The 14,327-nt window shown below is 43.4% G+C and overlaps 1 protein-coding gene across 2 annotated transcripts in view; it reads left to right on the top strand.

Moving 5' to 3' along the window:
- The window catches only part of LOC308325751 (3',5'-cyclic-AMP phosphodiesterase 4C-like), a 97,051-nt gene that overhangs the window by 17,835 nt on the left and 64,889 nt on the right, over positions 1–14,327 (top strand). For both annotated transcript variants that reach the window (XR_013965067.1, XM_080778425.1), the window contains exon 3: positions 10,271–10,515. Coding sequence is in view for 1 of the 2 variants with exons in the window: in XM_080778425.1 (XP_080634551.1) it covers positions 10,271–10,515 (245 nt within the window). In the remaining variant the exon portion in view is untranslated. The remainder of the gene's footprint in view (positions 1–10,270; positions 10,516–14,327) is intronic.

The following is a 14,327-nucleotide window of genomic DNA, read 5'->3' as shown; positions in this document are numbered from 1 at the left end:
GAGGCAGAGAGCAGGGGGGGAATAGAGAGAGAGACAGAGACGGTGGGGGATTAAAAGCCTGGAGGAAGACAGAAGGAGACAAAGGTGAAGGAAAAACAGGAAAAGAGAGGGAGATCTGACAAAAGGGTGGGGTGATGGTGGTGTCTGTGCGTGCGCAGAGTGCGAGAGTGAAAAGGTCCATCTGTTTCCCCTCAAGCAGCAGTGTTTATAATTAGACGTGCAAGACCAGAACATTTGTGACGACGACCAGAAGGACCTCATCACTTTCCTGTACTGTCTTTACCGTGTCTGTGCTGTCTGCACTGTCTGTATTGTGGCTGTGCTGTCTGCACTGTGTCTTACTGTCTTTACTGTGTCTGTGCTGTCTGCACTGTGTCTGTATGGTATTTACTCTGTCTGTACCTTCTGCACTGTCTTCGTAGTGCGTACAAAGCAATTCATCTTCAAGCCTGATTTATACTTTGTCGTTTTGTGGTGTTGCACAGTGAAATTGTCAGATCTACAAGTTCACAACGTGCCACAACTATATATCTGCTACTTTTGGGGGTGTACGATACATAAATCAGGCTTTAGTCTTCTCAGTTAGTTAGCATTACTGGGATGTAGAGCAGAGGATCTCAACCTGGCGGTCGCGACCCCTCTGAATCTATAATGCTTGCGTTATTCACTGATGTGTAAAAAGCAATTGCATTATGGTGTTGCTGTGTGTGTCAAAAAAGATATAAAAAAATATTTGGTGCATTATAGTTGGATTTTTCATATCAAAGCATTCCTCCAGCAATATTGCAATATGTGGTTTCCCAGCAGTTTACACTGCTGGACAAAGGCCGACAAACTGCCGCCAAAATGTCCCTCGAGTCCAACATCGTTTTGACTTTGATGTCGGTCAAAATCTGCGCCTACAGCTCTGCTCTGACTATTGGCTCTGTTTGAGAGCAAGCATGTTAGATTTTTTTATTTTTATCCAAAATTTCAATGCTGTTCGGCACATAAAAAATCTACGTAGCTTCGATAAACTGCAAAAGTGTCAGATGTCTCCTCTTTTCTGCATTTTAATTGGATTTATTTTGCCCAGAAAACCTCAACATTGGGAATACCTCTCGTGCTATTTAATAGCTGCCCGTCAGGAGGCTCTCTATTAGAGGGCAGCACGGGTCCACCCGAATACCCGAGATCTGACCCGAGAACCGAGCCGGGTCGGGTGAAAAATATTGACGTGCCGTCGGGGAATGGCTCGGTTACATTTCAAAGCTGCGGGTCTCGTTTCAGGCATCTGAAATGCAGAATACCCGAAATGCCCGTGCAGGACCCAAGCTTTATTATATTAAACCTTTCAACTTTAAAAATAGGTTTTGAAAATAGACATATTATGGTTATGCGTGCGTTCATCTGCTTTGTAATTATGTTCTAAAATACACGCCTCGAGCATTTGGACGATTGCACGATTACAGCGTGCAATCTCCTAAAGGGAAGTCAGATGTCTGGGACAGTTTTGTTGTCATTGTCGACGCGGACGGTAACAATGTTGGTGCTGCTAAATGCACAAAGTGTGACTCACTGCTTACTTACGACATGTAGAAGACGGGAACATCTTCACTGAAGAAACACCTGATTGGGAAGGATGTGCAAACTGTAGCCTACTTAACCATGCAAGTCTTGCGACGCATTGCGAGCTTGTAGATCTGCTATTTTCAGTGCTCCTTTGTAGAGGCGGGGGTGATGCTGACGTTCAGTGTTCAGTCTCATAATCACAGTCACGGTGAAAATAAGCATAATATAGGATTGGACACACCACGGGGTGTAACGGGTCTTTCGGACCGGGTAGGTTTATTTCGGATCGGATCCTGTTTTTATCGGCTCCGGATCGGACCGGGTCCAATTCTTTCGGGTCCATTTCGAGTCGGGCGCGGCAATTTAGAATGTTGCTCGGTTCCATATCGGTTCGGGTCCAATTTTATGGACCCGTGCTGTGCTCTACTCTCTATTGTTCCCCTGTAGAAGTCCCTGATTTTGTTGGGTCTCAGGCCAAATTTCTTTCAAATGGACTCCTGAGTCCATAAAGGTGCTGTTGGGCCTTTTGTACGACAGCAGGTCAGGTCCTTCTCAATGTTCAATGAAAGTGTCCACCCTTTCCACCACTGAGCCATTGATGGTGACTGGTTGGTGCTCATCCTTCTTCTTCCTGTAGTCACCCACAATCTCTTTGGTCTTTTTGACATTCAGAGAGAGGTGGTTGTCTGTGCAGTGCGCACCACTGCTCTAAGGTGGCCACCTCCTCGCTGTAGGCCGACTCATCGCTTCCGGGGATCAGACCCACCACAGCCATGTCGTTAAAAAACCTCACGACATGGTTTGACTCCTGTGTCGCCACGTGTGTGTCGTATGTCTACACTGGGAGTGCAGGAGAGCCCTGTGGTGCCCCTATGCGGACAGGAGTGGAGGACGTACCATCATCCACTCTCACTGTCTGGGGGCTGTCTGTCAGGAAGCTCTGAATCCAGTCGCACAGTGAAGTGTTCAGGCCCAGGTCCCGGAGCTTGCCATCGAGCCTGGAGGGAATTATGGTGTTAAATGTGGAGCTACAGTATAGTAGTATTGTTTTTTAAGATGGTGTTGAAAACATTTACTTGAGTACTGTCTTAAAGGTAGGCTAAGTGAGTTATTTTGGTAAAAATTCTGACAGTACTCATTGCTATGATTGTTTGCTCAGTAACATGAGTCCCCATGTCCTCTGCCTTTTCATGAAGCCATTCACATTTTATACACCTGACCATCAATAATTGATGTGGACAGTCTTTCCTCTTCACATCAACTACTAGAAACAAGCAAGTTCTGCTATGGCTCAACTGCACGCCATGTTCTCAAAGCCTCAATGCCAAACTCCTATCATTTATTCATCGAGGGCTTCTTCAACAACGTTATTATTCGCCAAGAAAAAGCCACGGAGGCCAACCGGGTGCTTACAGGAGAATGTCTTATGAATGGATCGAAGGTGCTTCGAGGATCAGAGGGTTATGTAGACTTAAAATGGAGATCCAAGCACTCAAAGAGAGGAAGTAAAGCTAAAACATGTTTTATTCTATAAAAATGGCAACGTGTTTTGAATGGCAAAGGTCTTCATCAGGGCGAAACATTATTTCCTTAGCAGCAATTATTCTAATTCTATGATTATTCCATTAATCGAAAAAGTTATCCAAAATCCGTTATTTTAGACATCTTAAATTTCTACTGTATATGGACTCTATTAACCATTTTTTTACTTTGTCGTGCAACAGTGTTGTGCAAAAAGAGTGAATATAGCAGCAGTATAGATCGTCTATTTAGCCTTTTAATGACAATTGTAAATCAATTATTTTAATCAATTAAATCGATTTGTGTTACACCCCTATTCCTTCTGTAAAAATGACACACACACACACACACACACACACACACACACGAATGGTTTGGGCAGCCCAGACAACATCACAGTTGTTTAGTCTTTGTGGCCAATTTGATGTCATTTCATCTTCATCCCAAACATTATCCAGCACAAGTTTGTTTGACACAGAAGGCTTTTAGTGCCTCCATATTGCATGACGCTGTACCATTCATCACGCTGTACTTCCTGTGCTGGTAATCTGGATGAAAAACCTCGATCTATCTCGCCAGAAGAGTCAATCTTCTGGAGTGTATAGAAGTCTAATATAGAGAATCAATACTTTTCGCGGTAGACTTCGGAGATAATGCTTTACTTTAAGCTTGGAATGAGGTAGTCACGTGGGTCAGTCGCCTATCCACTTCACTGCCTGGAGGGCGGGGCCTTGGTGCACACGTGACATGCCCAGCCAATCATTGCCTGTGAGTGTATGACATAATGCTTCTGTATGATCACACCAGAGGGTGCTCTCCCATAGCGAGCAGTTTGATTAATAAAACTACACTTTTGATACCTTTTCGATTGAGTGTTCTAATCCAGTGGTTCTCAAAGTGGGGTCTGGCGACCCCAGATGCCTTTGTGGGGGACCAGGGGGTACCCTGCAAAATAACCATCAAAATAGTAGTTTTGCTACTTTAAGCCTATTTATACTTAAATAGCAGATGTACAAGCTCTCCCTAGCACAAAACCTTTTCAGATGGGGGTCTGGGCCGAATGCTTCTACATTTGGGAGTCCTAGTCATGACAATGTTTGAGAACCACTGCTCTATTCTCATCCTCTGTAAGTGGATATAATGAGAAATACATGAAGTGGATATGCAGTAGTGTTTACTTCCCCTTTGTCCAAGGCCACGGAGGAAGGAACTATTCCTTTGTTCAATCAAGGAAGAAATCCATAAACGGGAGAGAACGTCATGTTCTCATCGCGGAGACACATTCCATGCACAATGAATAGATGAATAGATAACACTAGATAAGGCCAACGGAACAACAGCAATACCGTCATGTATCACTATCGACATGGGTGTCTCAACTGACCGTGTCTTCCCTGGAACAGGACGTATATGTCGGTGTCTCAACTGACATGGTGTTTTCTGTTCTCTTCCCTGGTACAGGAAGAATGTCTAAGAATAAACCAGACGTCCTCCCATTTCCTCTAAAGGACAGACGCAGTCAGCAGAACTGTGTTCATTGATAGTCCGGTGGATGGAGGGAGCTGGGAAACTGGAGATACTGGTCCTTGTCTCTGGTTTCCCTCACACTTGCTCTGTCTCCTTTCTTCTCTTCCTCGGCTCCGTCTTCTGTGGATCCTACGTATTGTTGCCTCTGTCGTTCTCAATCTTCTTTTGCTCTTAAACTCACCAATTGCCTCTAGCTCTTGTCGACTATATGAACTAAGAAGTGAGCCGTGCCATAACCTATTTCATGGGTTCTGGATTTGTTTTCCATATGCTGTGGCTTGGTTTCACATAAGGTTCTCAGAACCTAATATGGGCCCTGCTGCTCAGGAGGTACAGTAGTACTAACGTAGAGGGACTTCTGGGAACCCAGAATTCAGAACTTAATCTTTTTACACAAGCATGTGTGGTCACCCTGACTGATTTTGAAGTCTAGACTATTACCTTTGCTCAGGAAGCTCTCAGAAAGTTCCCCTTCCTTGACCTTTTTTTCCCCACCATCTGAACATTTGGGGATCCTTGACATGAAATGGTTTGAGAAACATTGGTTTTCTCTGAAAGCTTTCAAGACTGTCGAGACATTTGTAGAATCGACCTCCGGTCTTATGGGTTAAAATAACGGCACATACTGTATCATAATCACATTATGTCCGTCATGTCCACCTGGTACTTAAGACACGCAAAATACAGCCCTCGGTGTTCATTTAGACATTTTTAACTCTGAAAAGTGTAGGCTAAATTGTAACAACTGGACTTACAGCCCTCATATCTCTGTCTGTCGGCATCTTGGCGTGTACCAGATGGACCATCGATCATCATACATCATCTCATTCCGGCCAATCACAATTTGCGTCCTAATGTTTGTGTTTACACACTTTTGTCTTCAATGATGTGTGTTTACACACTTGTCTTCACTGTTTGTTCACACAAATACTCAAAGCTGGGCATGGGAGGGGCTAGCGCCCCGCAAATGTCCAAATGTGAGCTGTGAGTGGATTACATGTTGTGTAAGCAACACTAACTCTATTTAAAAGACACTGGTATCCCCGCTGCTATCCAGCTGTGTGGGTGAGTACTGTAGGTGTTTGACGCAGAGGAAATCCGTTTGTTTAGTAGGCTGGCAAAATGCCGTCATGCAAGCTTTTTTTTAATGATGTTTTTTTCCCTCTAAAAAATATTACATAAGTTAACCCATTTAGACCCGATGCCTTCTAAATCCTGACCAAAGGTTTCTGAAAAATATCTGATCAAATATTTATTAAAAAATGACAAAACAATTATGTTTCTATATTGTACATTGTAACAACAACCCAAAAAGGAGTTCCAGTCTTGAAAGGTGGAAACCACAAAAGGGGTTCCCGTCCTAAATGGGTGCTTCTGGAATGTTTAAAAATCGTATAGAAGTTCCTGGGTTGCGCTTCATACTGTAGTTGAAAAGAGCCACATGTCTGCCCATCATGTGGAACTCTGTATGCACAGGTGTGCTACAGTCTGTTTGTTTAATAGTTTTTATACGTGCTTTGCCGTCCTCGACTGCTATTCATTAATTGAGTTAGCAACTCGAGTCTCACTTTGCCATGGCCAGTTTGTAGGAGGCGTGTTGAGCGGCACTCAGGTTGGTTAATTGGGCTTAAAGGGGGAGAGTCAGACACATGGCGCCCGGGGTGGATGTACTAGAGTCTAGTGCAATTTAAATGACTTATCTCTCTCTCTCTCTCTCTCTCTCTCTCTCTCTCTCTCTCTCTCAATCGTCTTATTTTTATGCCTCCAGACAGCCATGCCATTTTTGGGTTGTTGTCTGTCCTTCCCAACAGTGTGAACGGCATATCTCAGGAGGAATGCCGTGAGGGAACATTTCACGACATTTGGCATCAACGTCCTCATGAGAGGGTCACTCTGATCTCACAAAACAAAATACATTGTTAAAATTCCATCACAATCATCATTCATGAGTCTCAGTCTGGACAGACATAGCAACCGGTTGGTGGAGGCATACAACCTGCGATGCAGTATTTCTAGTTTCTCTTTTCATTTCTAGTCATTCTCTCAAAACACACACGCATGCACGCACACATGCGTGCGTGCGCCGCCATGCACACACAGAGGCCGTGAGCATGCACTGTCTGCAGCTATATTGGCATGAAATTGGACCTGGAAATTGAACTCTGTGGAAAGGCTTTGCTGCAGAAATTACATGTAGTAACATACAGTAGGTAACACCTTTTTGACTCACACAATGATAATTAAGATTGTGTTGTCTTCCCGTTGGCTCACTGGAAAGGCTCTGCTGCACTTATATGGAATAGAGCCTTAATTAGGCATCATATAGGCTGACACCTTTTGAAATACTGTAAGTAACATGCAGTCCAATGGCCCTATTATTCCATTAAAACCCAGAAAGCATCTGTGTCGTTTTAGATTTTAACCATGACCACGTTAACCATTATTTCATACTGTATCTATTAAACTCTTATCATCGTATATCATCATGACGTAAAATAGACACTATGGCCATTTGCTCAGACACTATGACGTAAAATTCATTCGAACTCCATTCATTATCAACGGGAATTTAATGTTCGTTTAAGACAAAATGTGTGGACGGTAACTAAAAGCTGGATGTAGGAGGGGAAATTAGCAGATATACAAGCTCATAGGGAGTCATTTTGTGCCGTGCTATGAGCTTTCTTTGTTCCTGGGGAGGTCCCTATACGAAATATTTTGAGATGGGTGTCCACTGTCGACAGCCAAATACAATTTTGGGAGTCCTTGACATGGAAAAAGTTTTGTCTGATATACTGTATGCTTCAGAAAACTGTTTTGTAGAATCTGCCTCAGGTCTTATAAGAAACTCACACTGATGGGCTTCTAGGAATTCCTGGATTCTCCTCTCCCTCTGTCTCTGGCTGCTGTTCCATTTGGGACGTGTCAGCCAGGCCTCTTCATTTACACCGCGGGATGGAGTGGACGTAAAAGTGGCTGGTGATGTATGCGTGTAGTGTATCCTGGCTGGCAGCCTGCTCTCCTGCGAGGAATGGCAGCTTGGTTTACGGCCGACCATTAACGCCGAAGCACCGAGGCGTCCCGGCGCTCCCGTCCCCGCGGCCCCGGGTCACGCCACCCAATCAACCGCATCAAGTGCGCGCACGATTTATATTCAACACCACGCCGTAAAGAACGTCTCCGAGGCATCGAGTGCTGGAAATGGGCTTTTGACTAAACGGTTAGTTTGCTCACTCTAATGAGTCGGAGGGAAATGGAACCAAGAAATTGTGTATTTTTTAAAAGGCAGGGTATTCATCAATCAGTCTTGTCTCGTTTGTCTGTGGGTATGCGGTTGTTTTTATAGCTGTGTTTGTGGGTTACTGAATCAACATTCACTGTTGAAGTCCCGGTTGAATTCTCATTGATGTGCTTCTCTGCCCAAGGCCATGCTGCCTCAATTTTAATTTATATTATTTCAGTTCCTGTTTGATGTTAACTCAGGGATGGGCTGCTTTGCTGATTTAAATTATTTGGTTGAATATTTTTGGATGTCCCGGTGTGCTCTTTGGGATCAAAGTAAAGTATAATATCATCGTGATATGTTATCTCATTCTTTTTTTCAGTCTTAACCCTACTGTAATAGATGGTTTATGATCTTACAGTGCCCTCTAGGGGGGTGTTGGTGTAAATGCCTGACATTTCTATTAGTCCAGTTGTTAGCCTATTATTGGAAATGTATGATAACTGCCCCACTGCAATGCATTGCCAGATCTGAAGTGAGTGACATGCTCGAGTTTGTAGATCTGCTATTTTTGTACTGGTACAAAACATTTTCAGATGGGCATCGGTGGCCGAATACATCATTTTGGGGGTTCTTGACATTAAATAGTTTGCGCTCCACTGATATAGATATTCAGAAAACTGTCAAGATTTCGTAGACATTTTGTAGAATGTGGTCTCAGGTCGGCCTAACGAGGAAGAACTAGGCCTAGTTGTTCCTCGTGCAAACAGAGGTGGGCTTTGGTATGGATACTTTGTGGATAATGTGTTGCAGTGCACACTTGCCCACTTCTTAGGCCCTGGCCCACAGGTTTGGAATGGCTGATATACAGTAGGGTTTCAGTGGTTAACCGAGGACGACGACAGCCAAGGAGACAAAACAAGGACCCATCATCAGTCCCATGACGTCCCTGATGACACACTGCTGACCAGAACTGTCAACATTGTCACTTAGAAATACGGGACGTGGAGCAAGTTTAAACCCCAAGCTTTAAACCCACCCAGTCAAAATGTCGGTGTCCCACCCCGCAAAGGTTAACATCCCAATTACCAAACGCTGTACCCTGCTTATTTTCCCAACACAAATGACTTGCGTTAAAGTTCATTGCAGGACAGTAAAATGAAACGGTCAAATGAATTGAACCCCAACCAGAACATCAGTCAGTTTGATTTTCAAAGGTTATATTGGATCTATTTCTCTTTTTTTCTTGAAAGTGTAGTTCATGAATCATTCAGTGCCATAACAAATTTGTCTCTGTTCCTCAAAGAGTTCCAACATCAATGCAGTTCAGTTCCTTCAACGAAAGGATAAGACCTGAGGCAGGTTCTACAAAACAGTTTTCTGAAGCATATATTAGTGGTGCTCAAACTTTTTCCATGTCAAGGACTCCCAAAATTGTAGTTGGCCGTGGACAGTGGACACCCATCTCAAAATATTTCGTTCTAGGGACCTCCCCAGGAACAAAGAAAGCTCATAGCACGGCACAAAATGACTCCCTATGAGCTTGTATATCTGCTAATTTCCCCTCCTACATCCAGAACTGATAGCAAGTTCACGAACCCTAAAATCAAACTTTCTTGTTGTGAGTGACCAGTGAAAAATGAAACTCGGTGCTGCTGGTTATCTTGACTAAGGAAAGTCTGTACACACTACACAGTGTACAACTTGTTGTGAGCGACTATTGAAAGAGTAAACAATTTGCCTTCAACTTGTGCTGAAACTCTTTCTAACTCTATCTGCTGCCATCTGTAAGTTCTCATGCTTTGAATATCTTGCCCATAGTACATTCACATTAACAGTGCTCACTATAAGGATATGGAATTCATAATGTACCGGACAGTCTTAAGATTTTCTTGTTTTCTTTATAATGCAAAGCATTTTGCTTCCTTTTAATGTGCATCTGTCCTGTGGGTTAGGGTTGGTAAAAGGGACTCTGTTTGGGTTGAAACCTAATTTAGAGTCATACATCATATTATGTCATAGACATGACTGATGACTTTGGACATTGGAACCGTGCATTCCCTTGTCGATGCAGAGATTCACATGACTCCATTCCATTTGTTTTATACCTAATCTTTAGCACTTTGAGCTGCATGTTTCATATAGAAGGTTAATTTATTATTATGCATATGATTTCATGGGTACTCGGGAGGCACTTACCTATGAACAAGGCAGTCAAATCGACCAGCTTCTGATCAGTGCAGACCCCGATATGAACAAAGAGCTTCACAAAATAGACTTAATTAATGTGGACTAGTAAATAATGTAAACATACAATGCATTTTTCAATTCCCTAATAAGTCTACTTTGACATACTTGGGATTCAGTACTTTTTCCACCGCCGACTATAATGAACGCGTAATGTTTACCTTGATGTATGTTTTCCTTTGTGTCCCCATCATGTGTCAGGAGACTCCGGGGATGCTGTTCTCCGCCGGCAGCACGTTGGGCGTGGACCTGCGCCGGGGCTACCGCCGCTTTTCCGGTAACCTGCAGCTCCCGCCGCTGTCATGGCGGCAGATGGAGAGGGACCGGGAGAGGGGCCGGTCGGTCTCCCTCACCCCCGAAGAGGAGAGGGGGGCCCGAATCCGACCCACCAGCCTGCCCATCAACACCCTGCCGCGCATCGACATCACGCAGGCCGACCCCAACAGGTGAGTGTCGCAGCTACAGTACCGGTATGTACAGTAAGCGGCTCACAAAGTATTAAAACGTGAGCCTGATTGTACCTTCTGATCTGAATCAATAGTTATTGTCTGTGCTAAGGACCCCCAAATGGATGTATATTTGGCCCCGGAAGGGTTTCCGTACGCTTTTCTGACCAGTCATTGGTCCGACATGCAGAAAACGACCGGATTAAGGTTGACAAACATGCGTTAAGGTTGGCGAACATGCGTTGCTCCGTGCTTGCGGTTATGGTGCGGTTAGGGTTTGAGGTAGGTTGTCGTTGTCGGACCAATGACTGGTCGGAACTTAGTCCTGCACCCACCGGAAATCTTTCAAAATTGTCAAAAATCGCACTCAATTTTGCTTCTCTCTATAATTCTCCCCCCAGGGAGGGTGGGTGGGAGGGTAAATCTGTGTTGTCCTTAGTTTATGTTTTGTATTGTTCCTTTTGTGTCTTTGTCCTGTATGTTAATGGCAAAAAACACAATAAAAAATGTCAAATATGGCAGATGTATAAGCTTGCAGCGCGGCACGAAGTGACGTGCTGTGAGTTTGTATATCTGCCATTTGTAATAGCAACACTAAAATCGAAAATTACACCAATGCTTTCCTTGTTTTAATGGGTTAAGTAATTGCCTGATCGCACTTATTTCAGGTATTCAGTTATTTCTTGTATAGGCGTCCAGAATCGTTCCCAGCCATCTGTATAAAGAAAAATTGCGGAAATGGCCAATCTGAAAGCTCACAAGTTGTTTGGCTAATATTACATTTTATTTTCATTATAGATAGGCTACCTGTCATAGTAAATGATTTGTCAAATCTGCCCTGTGCACATTTGTTTTGTTCACAAAGCCTAAAAAGCAAACACAACTGTAATTATTTCAATTAAATTGTTAATTTAATGGTCATTTTTAAATGACATTTAATGGTCAAGTAAAATGTCAGGATCGTGACAGACGTAGTCACAGCAAACACCAGAGGTGATGACAGAGTGCTACATGTTTGTTTGCTTTGGGGTCAAACAATATGAATCTAATACAGGAGGGAAAAAAAGAGAAAAGGCACATTATTCAGGATAGTGCACGATTGTGCCAACACCTTCCTTGCTTCTCCTGCACGTTTTTCCTGCACAATCAGTTATGGCACAGAAGGTCTCGCCATTTAGTTTCACATTCTTTAGCGACCAAAGTTCTCTGAAATATGACTTATTTAAAATGTTTTCCTTTGCTGTGAATCACTCTCTAAAGACAGGTTTATACTCTGTTGCGTGCCTGTGTTGCACATTGAAAATACATCAAATCTACAAGCTCACAATGTGTCACATCATGGCATGTTGTCGATGTACAGAAAAAGAAGAATAAGACCCGCACACTCATCTGCTCCAATGTAATTTATCGACGACGTTTGGAGCCAAGGCTCTTCATCTGGTCAAACCATACGACCAGATTTGACCAGATGAAGTTGTCAATAAATTACATTGGAGCAGATGAGCGTGCAGCTTTATTCTTCTTTTTCTGATGTCACTTTCCAACTCAGCACCTCAACTAATTGATGTGCGTTGCGTATTCTATTCTATTTTTTTTATTTTATTTTGCATTGTTGATGTGCGACACGCCGACTTTATATGGAGCAAGGGAATTACATTGTCGATGGATGCTACCCGCATTGAGGCTTTTCTTTTCTGACAAGCTCACTAACACTATTTGCAATAGTCTAGGAGCATTTCTATTTGCAATGATCTGGAAGCATTTCAGCAGGAAACCGATGGATTGTGCAGTCCAAGTAGGGAATGAGACATTACCCCAGGTGAAGGAGTTTAAGTTCCTCAGGGTCTTGTTCACAAGTGAGGGGAGGATGGAGAAGGAGAAGACCCACTCTCACCTATGGCCGACGTGTGGGTCAGGACCGAAAGAATATGGTTGCGGATACAAGAGGCCAAAATTAGTTTTCTCGTACTGGTGGCTGGCATCTCCCTTAGAGATTCAGTCACACGAGAGAGACTCAGAGACTTCTTCGCTTGAAAAGGAGCCAGCTTAGGTGGTTCAGACATATGGTTAAGAATTTAGGATGCCTCTCGAGCGTCTCCCTACTGAGATCCTCGAACTGTCTTGAGTTTGGGAATTGTTGAGGCGGGGTAGAATTATCTGTTCAAACTTCAAACACCAAAATGTATATAACATTGTTTATGAGAATGCCAACTTATAACGTAGGTAGTGTTTCTTAACATGATTTGAATTTCCAGCGTTGGATTTAAAATCTGTCTTTAAGAAACCTTCTGGTTTGTTTAGTTTGTTTGTCAGTGGTTTTCAAAGTGGGCTCCAGTCCAGAGTTCTTTGAGGGGCTTCTAAATGGAGCCTTACAGGTCCGTAACTCTGAGAGCGTACACATGGAACCAAATGGACCCTTACAGGTTCCATTTGTACACATCTCAGGGTTATGGGAGTTATTGAAATTAAAAATCTTGAGAACCAGCTGGCGTATATTACTGTCTGTGACGCTTCACAGCTGTGTTGTGTTGAGTTTCTGACGATCATTGATTAGCCAACCCGGCTTGCGGCGTGTTATTTTGTAAACTTGCTGGGGTGACATCACATCTTCTCGGGGCTCGACTGAAACCAGACACTCGCCAATCACGGTCGAGCCAAAATCTGTGAGAATCCCACTCCCGTCTGTCTGGTAGCTTTAAAAACCGTCTGCCACAGCAGAGTGAATATCACTCTGGGAATGGAGACGTGTCAAAAATGTGTCAGGAAGTGATTGAAGGCAGTGATATTTAAACTTTAGAACAGCACGTGACGTTGACTGTCGTGGAGGGAAGAAACCGACCGCTCAGTTTTCCACTCTTCCGTCACTGGCCTGGACACAGGCAGCTTTTTAAGCGGGAGTGGTGGTGGGATGGAGAGCAGTGCTGTTGGAAGCATGGAGCTCATCCTAGGCCAGGAGGAGCCGCGGGGTCACGCCGACCCCGTCTCTCGCCGTCATCACGGCCGGAGTGCAGAGATCCTGACGGCTTCGCCTCTCGGCTCGCCCCTGTGCTTCCGCAGGCAGGCTGGCAGTAAGGACCTGCGGAGATACAGACGCTTCACTGTAGCTCACACTTGGTAAGGATTTTAGATGGCAGGGTGGCCTATCTTGTGCGCCTAAACTTTGTAAGCATTTGTTTTACTATTTTAAAAAACATTTTAATAGCTCCAAAAGCCGATCTACAAGCTCACAGTGTGTCCATATAGGGGGGGTAGCATAGGTGTGTGCGTGTGTGTGCGTGTGTGTGTGTGTGTGTGTGTGTGCGTTATTGATTACTTTTCTGATCAATCGGATAATTTATATATCAATGACAACATTTGGATAGATTCTCTATAATTTGACTAATTCTTATATACTTGTGCTTATTCCGAAATACACAGATACTGTAAAAGGCACACCGGGAATATCAATAATATAACAATACTTTGAGGAAAAATAGCATTAACCGATCTAACCTATCCTTTTTTTAGGGATGCATCTTTTAATCAATGTATCAATTTAATTGATTAAAATACTAGATTTAGTGAGTGAGTGTGAGAACGAGCTGGTAGAGATTGTGCTTAAGCAATTTTGGTTCAGCTTTGCAGCCTGAGGTTTAATTCAAGGGAATGTTTGTTCATAATAATTGAACAGATGGTAGTTACACTGTTGAAAAACTGCATCTTTCAATGTTTTGATCACGCCACTTTCACTTTTGTTTTTACTAAATTATTCATTTCATTACATATTCTTAAATGTTCAGGTGAACTTTGAAACGACATGACAAAGTCCCTTA

The sequence above is a fragment of the Protomyctophum bolini genome, assembly GCF_963924005.1.
Source record: "Protomyctophum bolini genome assembly, chromosome: 12".
Taxonomy (NCBI): Eukaryota; Metazoa; Chordata; class Actinopteri; order Myctophiformes; family Myctophidae; genus Protomyctophum; species Protomyctophum bolini.
The sequence above is the reverse complement of the archived record's forward strand: the minus strand, read 5'-3'. Positions and strand labels throughout refer to the sequence as shown.